The sequence below is a fragment of the Bombina bombina genome, chromosome 1, assembly GCF_027579735.1.
Source record: "Bombina bombina isolate aBomBom1 chromosome 1, aBomBom1.pri, whole genome shotgun sequence".
Lineage (NCBI taxonomy): Eukaryota > Metazoa > Chordata > Amphibia > Anura > Bombinatoridae > Bombina > Bombina bombina.
In genome coordinates, this window is record NC_069499.1 from 442137460 (window position 1) to 442152289 (window position 14830).

A 14830-nucleotide genomic window follows, 5' to 3' on the forward strand; every position below is an offset into this window, starting at 1 on the left:
AGAAGAAATTTCCCTCTTTTATTTCTTTTAATTCAAAGTTGATATCTATATCTCGATAATTAGGTAAAGTGTACGTAGCAGTTATAGGTAGAGAGTAGATTCTTTGTATTATTTTAGGTATTTGCTGTATGAGTGCTTCACTATTAAGCTATGCATGAATTACATAGAAAAATAAGACTATGGTTACTGAATGAGCCATTTTGTATATTCATTCATATCTAGATGCACAGATCAAATTTTTATTTTTTTTATTTTATTATTTCAATTTCTTTCATGTAATTGGCAAGAGTCCATGAGCTAGTGACGTATGGGATATACAATCCTACCAGGAAGGGGGAAGTTTCCCAAACCTCAAAATGCCTATAAATACACCCCTCACCACACCCACAATTCAGTTTTACAAACTTTGCCTCCCTATGGAGGTGGTGAAGTTTGTGCTTGATTTTCTTCTGTGATATGTGCTTCTCAGCATTTTGAAACCCGAATGTCAGAGGGATGTGAAGGGAGTATCACCTATTGAATTCTATGGTTTTCCTTGCGGGAAATCTTTTCATAGGCTCTCTGTTATCGGTCGTAGAGATTCATCTCCTACCTCCCTTTTCAGATCGACGATATACTCTCATATTCCATTACCTCTAATGATAACTGTTTCAGTACTGTTTTTTTCATATTACTTAAGACACTCTCAGCTATGGTTTGGCACTTTATGTATTAATGTAAAGTTCTAAATATATGAATTGTACTTATATTTGCCATGAGTCAGGTTTATGTATATTTCCTTTTGCAGACTATCAGTTTCAAAATTGGCAAAAAATATTTAGGAAGTTATTTTTTCTTACCTGGGGTATAGTCTTTTCTTTAAAATTGCTTTCATTAATTTTCGCAGGCAAAATTAGGCTCGCAAGGCCGCAAAATGCTAATATTTATTGCTTCATTCTTTGCGCAAGAATTTTTTTGGCGCGAAGGTATTTTCGGTGATGCAAATTCGCCATTTCCGGCGTCTTAGTTGACACCAGGTTCCTTGCACAAGGTTGTGGCTGCCATGACGTGAGTTGCATCATTTCCGGATGTTGTTAGCGCCAAAAAAATTAATTTTGCATTGCGCGTCATACTTGGCGATAAAATAATTTTATTAGTTAAACCCCACTTCCTATGTGACTCTTGCCTTTTTCTATGTTCAGAGGGCTATGCTGTTTGCATTTTTTTCCCATTCCTGAAACTGCCATATAAGGAAATTGATAATTTTGCTTTATATGTTGTTTTTTCTCTTAGATTTGCAAGATGTCTCGATCTGATCCTGTCTCAGAAAGCACTGTTGGATTCCTGCTGTCTGATAACAGTTCTACCAAAGATAAGTGTATCTGTTGTAAATTAGCAGAGATTATTTCTCCAGCGGTAGTATGTAACAGTTGTTAGGATAAGCTTTTAAATGCAGAGAATGTATCCATCAGTACTAGTACAATGCCTGTTGTTCCTTCAACATCTAATGTACATGATATCCCTGTGAATATAAAAGATTTTATTGCTGATGGGATTCAGAAGGCTTTGTCTGTTATTCCACCTTCTAATAAACGTAAAAAGTCTTTTAAAACTTCTCATAAAGTTGATGAATTTCAAATGACCGACAACATACTGATTTATACCCCCTCTGATGAGGATCTATCTGATTCAGAAGATCCTACCTCAGATATTGATACTGACAAATCTACTTATCTCTTTAAGATGGAGTATATTTGTTCCTTATTAAAAGAGGTGTTGATTACTTTGGATATTGAGGAAACTAGTCCTCTTGATATTAAAACTAATAAACATTTAAATTCTGTTTATAAACCTCCTGTGGTTACTTCAGAGGTTTTTCCAGTTCCTGATGATATTTCTGTTATGATTTCAAAGGAATGGAATAGGCCTGGTACTTCTTTTATTCCTTCTGCTAGGTTTAAAAAGTTGTATACTTTGCCAGCAATTAGATTGGAGTTTTGGGTAAAAATTCCCAAAGTTGATGGGGCTATCTCTACTCTTGCCAAGTGTACTACTATCCCTATGGAAGATAGTACTTCCTTTAAGGATCCTTTAGATAGGAAACTTGAATCTTATCTAAAAAAAGCTTATTTATATTCTGGCTATCTTCTCAGGCTTGCCATTTCTATGGCTGATGTTGCAGCTGCATCATCTTTTTGGTTGGAAAATTTAGCGCAACAGGAAACAGATCCTGATTTGTCTAGCATTGTTTGTTTGCTTCAACATGCTAATCATTTTATCTGTGATGCTATTTTCGATATCAGCAAAATTGATGTTAAATCTATGTCTTTAGCTATTTAAGCTAGAAGAGCTTTGTGGCCCAAATATTGGAATGCTGACATGGTATCTAAGTCTAGATTACTATCTCTTTCTTTCCAAGGTAACAATTTATTTGGTTCTCAGTTGGATTCAATTGTTGCAACTGTTACTGGGGGAAGGGAGTTTTTTTTTTAAGGGTAAATCTAGAGCTTCTAATAGTTTTCGTTCTTTTCAACAGAATAAGGAACAGAAAGCCAATCCTTCCCCCAAAGAATCTGGTTCCAATTGGAAATCCAAGCCTTTAAGAAACCAAAGCCTCATTCCAGCTCAGCTGGTGGGGGGCAGATTAAAATTTTTCTAAAACATTTGGGCAGTTTCTGTCCAAAATCAATGGATTCAGAGCATTGTCTCTCAAGAGTATCAAACAGGATTCAGAGTAAGACCTCCTGTGAGAAGATTTTTTTCTCTCATGCGTTCAAGCAAATCCAGTGAAGGCTTAGGCTTTTATGAAGTGTGTTTCAGATCTAGAGTTTTCAGGGGTAGTTATACCAATTCCGTTTCAGGAACAGGGTCTGGGGTTTTATTTAAATCTATTCATTGTCCCAAAGAAAGAAAATTCATTCAGGCCAGTTCTGAATCTTAAAATTTTGAACTGTTTTGTAAGAATGCCAAATTTCAAAATGGTGACTATAAGGACTATTCTGCCTTTTGTTCAGCAAGGTCATTATATGTCCACGATAGACTTATAGGATGCATATCTTCATATTCTGATTCATCCAGACCACTATCGGTTTTCATTTCTAGACAAGCATTACCAATGTGTCGCTCTTCCATTTGGCCTAGCGACAGCTCCAAGAATTTTTTTCAAAAGTTCTCGGTGCCCTATTCTCTGTAATCAGAGAACAGGATATTGTGGTGTTTCCTTATTTGGACGATATTTTGGTACTAGCTCAGTCTTAACATTTTGCCGAATCTCACACAAATCAACTTGTGTTGTTTCTTCAGACATGGTTGGAGGATCAATTTACCAAAAGGTTCCTTGATTCCTCAGACAAGGGTCAACTTTTTAGGTTTTCAGATAGATTCAGTGTCCATGACTCTGTCTTTAAAAGGAAAGAGACAAATGAAATTGGTTTCAGCCTTTCAGAACCTTCAGTTTCAATCATTCCCTTCAGTGGCTATGTGGATGGAGGTTTTAGGTCTCATGATTGCTGCATCGGACGTGATCCCCTTTGCTCGTTTTCATATGAGACTCTCCAGCTTTGTATGCTGAATCAATAGTGCAGGGATTATACAAAGATATCACAATTAATATCCTTAAATCCCAATGTTCAACTTTCTCTGACTTGGTGGTTAAATCACCACCATATAATTCAAGGCCTCTTTTGTTCATCCAACCTGAACTGTAATCACAACAGATGCAAGTCTTTCAGGTTGGGGAGCTGTCTGGGGATCTCTGACAGCACAAGGGGTTTGGAAATCTCAAGAGGCGAGGTTACCAATCAATATTTTATTTTTAGGGCTCTTCATGTTTGGCCTCTGTTGAAGAGAGCACCATTCATTTGTTTTCAGACAGACAATATCACAACTGTGGCATATGTCAATCATCAGGGTGGGACTCGCAGTCCCCTAGCTATGAAAGAAGTATCTCGGATACTTTCTTGGGCGGAATCCAGCTCTTGTCTAATTTCTGCTGTACATATCCCAGGTGTAGACAATTGGGAAGCGGATTATCTCAGCCATCAGACTTTACATTCGGGGGAGTGGTCTCTCCATCCAGATGTGTTTTTTTCAGATTGTTCAGATGTGGGGTCTTCCAGAAATTGATCTGATGGCTTCCCATCTAAACAAGAAACTACCCAGGTACCTGTCCAGGTCTAGGGATCCTCAGGCAGAGTCAGTGGATGCGTTAGCAGTTCCTTGGTTTTACCAACCTGCTTATTTCTTCCAGCCTCTAGTTCTTCTTCCAAGAGTGATCTCCAAGATCATCATGGAACATTAATTTGTAATTCTGGTAGCACCAGCATGGCCTCACAGGTTCTGGTATGTGGACCTTGTCTGGATGTCCAGTTGGCAATCTTGGCCACTTCCTTTAAGACCAGACCTTCTGTCTCAAGGACCATTTTTCCATCAGGATCTCAAATAATTGAATTTGAAGGTATGGAAATTGAACGCTTAGTGCTAAGTCATAGAGGTTTCTCTCACTCAGTGATTGATACTATGTTACAGGCTCGTAAATCTGTTTCTAGGAAGATTTATTATCGAGTTTGGAAGACTTATATTTCATGGTGTTCTTCTCATAAATTCTCCTGGCATTCTTTTAGAATTCCTAGAATTTTACAGTTTCTTCAGCAGTGTTTGGATAAAGGTTTGTCTGCAAGTTCCTTGAAGAGACAAATCTCTGCTCTTTCTGTTTTATTTCGCAGAAAAATTGCTAAGCTTCCTGATATTCACTGTTTTGTACAAGCTTTGGTCCGTATCAAGCCTGTAATTAAATCAATCTCTCCTACTTGGAGTCTTAATTTGGTTTTGAAAGCTTTACAGGCTCCTCCTTTTGAGCCTATGAATTCTTTGGATATTAAACTACTTTCTTGGAAAGTGTTGTTCCTTTTGGCCATCTCTTCTGCTAGAAGAGTTTCTGAATTATCTGCTCTTTCTTGTGAGTCACCTTTATTGATTTTACATCAAGATAAGGCAGTTTTGTGGACTTCATTTACATTTTTACCTAAAATTGTGAATTCTAACAACATTAATAGGGAGATTGTTGTCCCCTCTTTGTGTCCTAATCCTAAGAATTCTTTGGAGAGATCCTTACATTCTCTGGATGTTGTAAGAGCTTTGAAATATTATGTTGAAGCTACTAAATATTTTAGGAAGACTTCTAGGCTATTTGTTGTCTTTTCCGGTTCTAGGAAAGGTCAGAAAGCTTCTGCAATTTCCTTGGCATCTTGGTTAAAGCTTTTGATTCATAAGGCTTATTTGGAGTTGGGTCAGGCCCCGCCTCAGAGAATCACAGCTCATTCTACTAGATCAGTCTCCACTTCGTGGGCTTTTAAGAATGAAGCTTTAGATGATCAGATTTGCAGAGCAGGGACTTGGTCTTCTTTGCATACAATTACTAAATTCTACCGTTTTGATGTATTTGCCTCTTCAGAAGCAGTTTTTGGTAGAAAAGTTCTTCAGGCAGCTGTTTCAGTTTGATTCCTCTGCTTATGTTTTAAGTTTTTTATTTTCAATTATGAGAAAAACTTATTTTTTTTGGTTGTGGATTTATTTTTTTCAGCGGAAAATGGCTGTTTTTATTTTATCCCTCCCTCTCTAGTGACTCTTCTGTGGAGTTCCACATCTTGGGTAATACTATCCCATACGTCATCTGTTATGGACTCTTGCCAATTACATGAAAGAAAACATAATTTATGTAAGAACTTACCTGATAAATTTATTTCTTTCATATTGGCAAGAGTCCATGAGACCCATCCCTTTTATGGTGGTTATGTTTTTTTGTATAAAGCACAATTATATTTCCCGTTTTTTTGTTGATGCTTTTTACTCCTTTTTCTATCACCCTACTACTTGGCTATTCGTTAAACTGAATTGTGGGTGTGGTGAGGGGTGTATTTATAGGAATTTTGAGGTTTGGGAAACTTTGCCCCTCCTGGTAGGATTGTATATCCCATACGTTACTAGCTCATGGACTCTTGCCAATATGAAAGAAATGAATTTATCAGGTAAGTTCTTACATAAATTATGTTTTTGTGCAGGTTTTTGAGAAAACCTGGTATTGACTTGAATACATTGGGTACACTGGGACATACTAGAGAAAATAAAATATGATTGTAAATGCACCTGACCCTTTAGCGTGTAAAAAATAATGGAACAATCACTGTGAAGCATGTAATATGACTGGGAAAAGTGCAGATAAGTCTCTCTTGGAAGTTTGCAAAAGTACTAGAAAAACAGGAGAAATAAATAATAAACATCTCATACTTTGCTTAAAGGAACAGGAACCCCAAATTGTTTCTTTCATAATTCAGATAGAGCATACATTTAAGTTTACTTCTATTAGCAAATTTGCTTTATTTTGGTATCCTTTGTTGAAAAGCATCTAGGAAGGCTCAGGAGCGTGCATGTCGATTACTACATGACAACTGTTTTGCAAGAATTCTTTTAACAGTGTTATACATTTGCAAGAGCACTAGATGGCAGCAGTGTTTGCTACCACAGAGTGCTCCAGAGACATGCACTCTACCTACCTAGGTATGCTCTTCAACAAAGGATGTAGAATGAACATGAGTAAGAAGCAGATTTGATAACAGAAGTAAATTTGAAACTCTGTTTGCTCTGACGGAATCATGAAAAATATTTTGGACTTCATATTATTTTAAGGGATGTATGCATTGTTAAAAAATTAATGAGCAAGAGTTTAGAAAAAACATTTTTTATAGGAATATTTATAGGACTGGAAACAAATTGAAGTTTAAAACATTTATGATTAGAAATCTAAGAAAATCCTATAATAAACTCACAAATCTGCTTAATGTTCTAACTGAAAAAACTCTAAACCACAATTTTCTTTTCCCAAAGGCGAGATATGAAAACATTTGGAGTAAAAGTTTCTTGCATTGAACCTGGACTTTTTGATACTCCCATGACAGATGCTATAAAGGTTATTAATAAGCGAAAGGATCTCTGGAAACAACTTCCATTGGAACTTCAGAAGGAATATGGAGACAATTACATACAAAAGGGTAACAACAACAATATATGTACAGTATTATAATAATACCTGTTGGCGCTCTACAAATACCTGATAATAATAATTAAAATAGTATATCTATGGGCAAATAACTTTATGACAATGGACAAGCTCTTACTTATGTTCCCTTAATATAAATATTTAGCTTAAACTATGTATCTTCCCCCAATACTTGTGAGATCAACAGGAAGCAAACTCAGCTTCTAAACCACAAACTGTTTATATAACCACAGTTTCAAAATTTTGATTGAAAGGTTATGTAAGAAATGCAGCTTAAAGGGACAGTGAAGTAAAAAAAAAACTTTCATGATTTAAATAGGGCATGTAATTTTAAACAATTTTCCAATTTACTTTTATTACCAATTTTGCTTTGTTCTCTTGATATTCTTAGTTGAATGCTAAATCTAGGAGGTTCATAAGCTAATTTCTTAGACCTTAAAGGCCACCTCTAATCTGAAAGCATTTTGACAGTTTTTCACAACTAGAGGGCTTTAGTTCATGTGTTTCATATAGATAACATTGAGCTCAGGCACGTGAAGCTCCTAGGAGCAAGCACTGATTGGCTAAAAATGCAAGTCTGTCAAAAGAACTGAAATAAGGGGACAGTTTGCAGAGCCATAGATACAAGGTAATTACAGAGGTAAAAAGTATATTATTATAACTGTGTTGGCTATGCAAAATTGGGGAATGGGTAATAAAGGGATTATCTACCTTTCAACAACAACAATTCTGGTGTTTACTGTCCCTTTAAGTTAAGAGATTAACTGAATATTTTAAGGTACTTTTTATTCACAACATTTCTAAAAATCCAGTGGTTTTAAAAGAGAAACCTCTCAGAGAGCGGTGTGTATGGGCAACAAAGTAATTACCTTTATAAAAAAGAAAAGTCTGATATGTTGTCCCTGTTAGGCTTAAAATCTGTGTAAGTAGAAAGCCAAAGGGTTAAACTTTGTGCATCTGGTTATTTTTTAGTAGACAAAATCTCACTTAGAGATAGCTGACAGGTACTGGATAAATAGTGATCCGTATAGAATATGTGTGTCAATGTACTCCTCTGTTGCTATATGTATTGAGATAGTCTTTTTAGTTGTGTCACTAGCGTGATAGAATATCTTTGCTTTAATGTGTGGCAAACATAATATCAAATAGTGATAGTCAGATGCATATATGAATAACAACGCTCACTCACCGGGTCCTCATTCGTAAGCAGGCTTTACCTTTTCCTGTGTCTATCATCAGGAATGGCTCCTTGATGTTGTAGGCCAAGTGCCAAGTTGTGGATGCATAGGGGGCCAGGTTCTCCTCTGTTTGACGTGCAGCAAATGTTTGCAGGGAGCGTTCAAATCAGCTGGATGTGGTTACAACCCTTAGACAAACCGCTAATCAAGTAAATAGCAAGCAAAAAATCACGGAGGTGAAAGAATCCAGCTGCCAATGATCCTAACATCAAGGATAAAAAGAAACTTTTATTGATATACACTAAGACGACTTTACATCAAGTCAGAAGAGTAACTATATCACAGCCAGCGGAACTGCTAACAGCATATATCACACATCCAACATGTTTCGTGCCATTACAGCACTTCGTCAGGGATAGAGTTAAAGGGGCCGAATTATCGACGGAAACAGCAATTATGAAGCCCGATCTCATATGATTGGGGCGGATTGAAACCCCGATTGGCCGTGAATTTGCAGGGGGCGGGATTGCATAAGCAGTTCACAAGAACTGCTTGTGCAATGATAAATGCAGACAGCGTATGCTGTCCGCATTCATTGATGTCTGTCGGACATGATCCGCTGAGCGAATAATGTCGGAAAGACCGTTGATAAATCGGCCCCAAGGTCTATACTCTAGGGTTTAAAACTATTAAGGATGCAATCAGCAGAGTTTAATGGCTCTCAGCCAATAGTTTTATCAGTATTCAAAAAGTGGCATCTAAATGATTCTGATTGGTTATTCATACTGATTGGATCGATATACAAAAAGAGAATTTATTTTAAAATTATTAGTGCAAAAAAACTCTATGTCAGACATATATGCGAACGTACTAGATAAAGTGTGCTTACATTACACATATTGGACTTAGTAGTATAGAGGTTATAGGGAATGTTATTTGCATTTGTATTGCTATATATTCATTGGGATTAACCCTTCACGATCTGAGGCTAGTATAAAGTTAATCATATGGGAGCAGAGACTCAGTTTAAAATGTATATTCACACGATTACTCAGTGCAAGATGTTTCTTCATTAAGTTACATTGTATTGACCTCTACATCCCAAAATAAAATGAAATATAAAAAAACATTTTTGTTTGTTAGATATCTTGTAGTTTACAGGAGTTAGACATTACTGCCTTGCACATTTTATTTATGTTAAATATGTTTAGTGCTTTAAAGTGTCTTGTGCTAGCGTTAAATTAAACTAAATAGAGTAAAATAATAATGTAGAAATTAGCTCAAATTTAAATGTGATCTTAAAAAACATCTTATTGTTCTATTCTTAATTTAGTGTTCTATAAAGACAATGCTAATCTAGTGTGGGCTTTGTATGTTATTCTCTTGAAAAGAGAATGTTAGTGATATAAATAACACCTAAGTTTATATGTGGCAAGGCTACTAATTGTAAATCCGTAGTATTAGCCATATAGTGTTTTGGAAATGCCTTAATTACATGTGAAAAGTTTTAAACATCAAACTAGGTAAAAAAAAAAGTGAAAAATGCTTTACGCTTATTTGTGCTTTTCTAGAAAAATGTATTAAAAATTAATGGTGAAGTGGGAAAGCATTACGCTTTCTTTTACATTTAAAAAATAAATCAAAACTTGATGATAATTGAGCATATTTGTAGTATGATATTAACACAATTGAAAAGTTGTTAATATATATATATTGATAAAATATTAACTAATGTAAAAATAAAGCCTTAGTTCATATCTCCAGTCTATTGTCTTGGAGTTTTAAACCTATTAGTTATTGTAGCCAAGCAGTATATCACAATAATACAAAGTCACCACCAACAGGCTATAATATAGTTTAGAGACAAAGATCTTGCAGATAAACAGGATTGGGAATCAAAGACATAATGCCTAACCAACAAATAGTTTAATGTCAGATTTTTTATTTATTCCCTTTGGAACCCCGGATTCTAATGTAAATATCCAGGAGGTCTCACATTTGTTCAGTTTGGTATGTCTATTACCCCCTGCGATTCATTTTGGTATATGGTCTATTGCTTTAAACAAAAAGTATGGTAATGGGTTGTCACTGTGTGATAAAAAGTGTTTAGCAACTGGAATTTTGGGTACCTCATCAGTAAATGATTGAAGATGTTCTATAATTTTGTCTTTGAGCATACGTGAGGTACGACCTACATATTGTTTATTTGCATGTTATTAAGTACAATACAAAGACAGAATAACACGTTAATTTGATTTTGAAAGTGTCCCCTGTTTGGCTGGAGGACATGGCGTTAACATCTGCATATTCACAGGATTTGCATGGTCTTATGCCACATATATAAAAAGCCATCTTAGGGTCCAGCCCTAAGTTTTCTTTGGGGTGTCTCTCTTATTGTCAAAATGTTTTTGAGGGTGTCACCAATTGTGCTTGCTTTTCTTGAGTCAAGCTTTATGTTCTCAAGCACTTCTTTGTCTAGTAACTTATCCTTGTCAAGAATGGCTAAATGTTTCTTTATAATTGAGCATATTTGCTGATATTGTCTGCTGTAAGGAGTGGAGAAGACTACTGTATTTTGTGTAAAGTCTGAATTTCTCTGTGTACTATCTTTTTAAAGATCTTCCATATTCATAGTGGAAACATCTTGTGCTATATTGGTAAGATCATTCTTCTTATAGCCCCTAGTTGTTAATCTGTTTGTAAGCTCTTCTGCTAGAGTTTTATATCTGGATAGGCTAGTGCAGTTTCTACGTAGGTGCATGTACTGGCATTTAGGACTCCCTCTTTTCAAATGTTCTGGATGGTGAAATTTTTTTCTAAGGATAGTATTACCAGCTGTATGCTTGCGATAGGTCTCTGTCTCAATCTTATTAGTAGAGATCCTCAGCAATACATCCAAAATAGCCAATTCAGTAGTGAAGCTGTTATATGTAAACTTTAAATTCATGTCATTGTTGTTTAAATACATCATGAATTGCTGTAGTTGTTCTGTGTTGCCTCTCCAAATTAGTAGAAGATCATCTATATACTTAAAATAAGCTCTTATATAAGTTTTATAGGGGTTGATATCTGTGTAAATTTTAATTAGTTCAAAGAAACGTAAGTACAAGTTGGCATATGAGGGGGCAAATTTCGCCCCCATTGCCGTGCCACATTTTTGAAGATAGAAATAACCCATGAAAAGAAAATAATTGTGGGACAAGAGGTATCCTGTTGCCTCAATTAAAAAGCCCACAAACTCTGCATCAAAGTTAGTTAACATATTTAACATTTGGTGTAGGGCAAAAAGCCCTTGTGTATGTGGGATGCATGAGTAAAGTGAGGATACATAAATTGAAAACAATAAACAATTTTCATCTATAGGGACTTCTTCAAGCATATTCAGAAGGTGTTTTGTATCTCTGACATGTTCTGGGGTAATGTATACAATAGGCTGTAAATGGGCATCAATACATGCATCTAGTTTTTCACCCAGGGTACCTATGCCAGAGATGATCGGTCTTCCTGGTGGGGATATTGAATCTTTATGTACCTTAGGGATATGCTTGAAAACTGAGACTTGGGGATAAGTATTAAGTAACTTTGACTTTTTCTGCTGTTGCTTTGGTGATATGCCCTCTGCAGATTGATTGATCAATGCATTTTTCAAGTTCCAATTGAAAATTAATAGTGGGATTGAAACTAAGTCTGGTATAGGTGCTACAGTCTTCAAGCTGTCTCAAAGCTTCTGAGACATACTTGTCTTTATTTTGAACAACAACTGAGCCTCCCTTATCAGTTAGTGATTACCAAATTTTTGTTATTTTTCAATTTGTTCCACGCTAATCTTTCATTTTTTGTTAAATTGTTTGGCTTCTTTGTTGTTTTGCTTATTTTTGTTTTTTGATGAAGATCTATTAACTCTTTTTCAACAATAGTATGGAAGGCTTCAAGAAGATCCCCTCTCATTTGTACAGGGTAAAACTTATCATTCTAACAACTAGATTACGAGTTTTGCGTTAGAGGCTATTCGGTGCTAACGAGCAGTTTTCTCTCACCGCTCACTAACCTACAGCACTGGTATTACGAGTTTTCAGAAACCCGGCGTTAAAAGACAAAAAGTGAGTGTTGAGCAAAATTTTGCTACAAATCTCACTTCAATATCAGTGCTGCTTAAGTCAGCGGTGAGCTGGTATAACGTGCTCGTGCACGATTTCCCCATAGGAATCAACAGGGAGAGCCGGCTGAAAAAAAGTCTAACACATGCAAAAAAGCATAACTTACTAACGCAGCCCCATTGATTCCTATGGGGACACCCTAACATGAACCCAGAGTCTAAACACCCCTAATCTTACACTTATTAACCCCTAATCTGCCGCTCCCAACATCGCCGACACCTACATTATATTATTAACCCCTAATCTGCCGCTCCGGACACTGCCGCCACCTACATTATACTTATGAACCCCTAATCTGCTGCCCCCAACATCGCCACCACCTACATTATATTTATTAACCCCTAATCTGCCGCCCCCAATGTTGCCGCCACCTACCTACACTTATTAACCCCTAATCTGCCGCCCCCAACGTCGCCGCCACTATATTAAAGTTATTAACCCCTAAACCTAAATCTAACCCTAAACCTAACACCCACTAACTTAAATATAATTACAATAAATCTAAATAAAAATTACTATCATTACCTAAATAATTCCTATTTAAAACTAAATACTTAACTATAAAATTAACCCTAAGCTAGCTACAATATAACTAATAGTTACATTGTAGATATCTTAGGGTTTATTTTTATTTTACAGGCAAGTTTGTATTTATTTTAACTAGGTAGAATAGTTATTAAATAGTTATTAACTATTTAATAACTACCTAGCTAAAATAAATACAAAAGTACCTGTAAAATAAAACATAACCTAAGTTGCAATTACACCTAAAACTACACTATAATTAAATAAATAAATTAACTAAATTAAATTAAATACGATTACATAAATTACATACAATTAGCTAAATAAATTAAATTAGCTAAAGTACAAAAAAAACACTAAATTACAGAAAATAATAAACAAATTACAGATATTTAAACTAATTGCACCTAATCTAATAGCCCTATTAAAATAAAAAAGCCCCCCCAAAATAAAAAAAAAAAACCCTAGCCTAAACTAAACTACCAATAGCCCTTAAAAGGGCCTTTTGTGGGGAATTGCCCCAAAGTAATCAGCTCTTTTACATGTAAAAAAAATACAAACAACCCCCCCAACAGTAAAACCCACCACCCACACAACCAGCCCCCCAAATAAAAACCTAACTAAAAAAAACTAAACTCCCCATTGCCCTGAAAAGGGCATTTGGATGGGCATTGCCCTTAAAAGGGTTTTCCTGCCCAAACCCTAATCTAAAAAATAAAACCCACCCAATACACCCTTAAAAAAACCTAACACTAACCCCCTGAAGATCGACTTACCGGGAGACGTCTTCATCCAAGCCGGGCGAAGTGGTCCTCCAGACAGGCAGAAGTCTTCATTCAAGCCAGGCAGAAGTCGTCCTCCAGATGGGCAGAAGTCTTCATCCAAGCCGGGCAGAAGTAGTCCTCCAGATGGGCAGAAGTCTTCATCCAAGCTGGGCAGAAGTGGTCCTCCAGACGGGCAGAAGTCTTCATCCAGATGGCATCTTCTATCTTCATCCATCCAGCGCGGAGCGGGTCCATCTTCAAGACATCCGACGCGGAGCATCCTCTTCTGGTGACGACTAACACAGAGTGAAGGTACCTTTAAGTGACGTCATCCAAGATGGCGTCCCTTAGATTCCAATTGGCTGATAGAATTCTATCAGCCAATAGGAATTAAGGTAGAAAAAATCCTATTGGCTGATGCAATCAGCCAATAGGATTGAAGTTCAAAAAATTGGCTGATCCAATCAGCCAATAGGATTGAACTCACATTCTATTGGCTGATTCAATCAGCCAATAGAATGTGAGTTCAATCCTATTGGCTGATTTCATCAGCCAATAGGATTTTTTCTACCTTAATTCCGATTGGCTGATAGAATTCTATCAGCCAATCGGAATTTAAGGGACACCATCTTGGATGACGTCACTTAAAGGTACCTTTATTCTGTTTTAGATGTCACCAGAAGAGGATGCTCCGCGTTGGATGTCTTGAAGATGGACCCGCTCTGCGCCGGATGGATGAAGATAGAAGATGCCATCTGGATGAAGACTTCTGCCCATCTAGAGGACCACTTCTGCCCGGCTTGGATGAAGACTTCTGCCCATCTGGAGGACCACTTCTGAACGGCTGGGATTAAGACGTCTCCCGGTAAGTCGATCTTCAGGGGGTTAGTGCTAGGTTTTTTTAAGGGTGTATTGGGTGGGTTTTATTTTTAGGTTAGGGACTTTGAGCGGGAAAAGAGCTAACTGCCCTTTCAAAGGAAATGCCCATCCAAATGCCCTTTTCAGGGCAATGGGGAGATTAAGTTTTTTTAGTTAGGGTTTTATTTGGGGGGTTGGTTGTGTGGGTGGTGGGTTTTACTGTTGGGGGGGGTTGTTTGTATTTTTTTTTACAGGTAAAAGAGTTGATTACTTTGGGGCAATGCCCCGCAAAAGGCCCTTTTTAAGGGCTATTGG

The 14830-nt window shown here is 36.6% G+C and overlaps 1 protein-coding gene across 1 annotated transcript in view; it reads left to right on the top strand.

Moving 5' to 3' along the window:
- DHRS9 (dehydrogenase/reductase 9) overlaps positions 1-14830 on the top strand; it is a 107762-nt gene that overhangs the window by 70398 nt on the left and 22534 nt on the right. The window contains exon 4 of the mRNA XM_053690055.1: positions 6862-7025. Within this exon, the coding sequence (XP_053546030.1) occupies positions 6862-7025 (164 nt within the window). The remainder of the gene's footprint in view (positions 1-6861; positions 7026-14830) is intronic.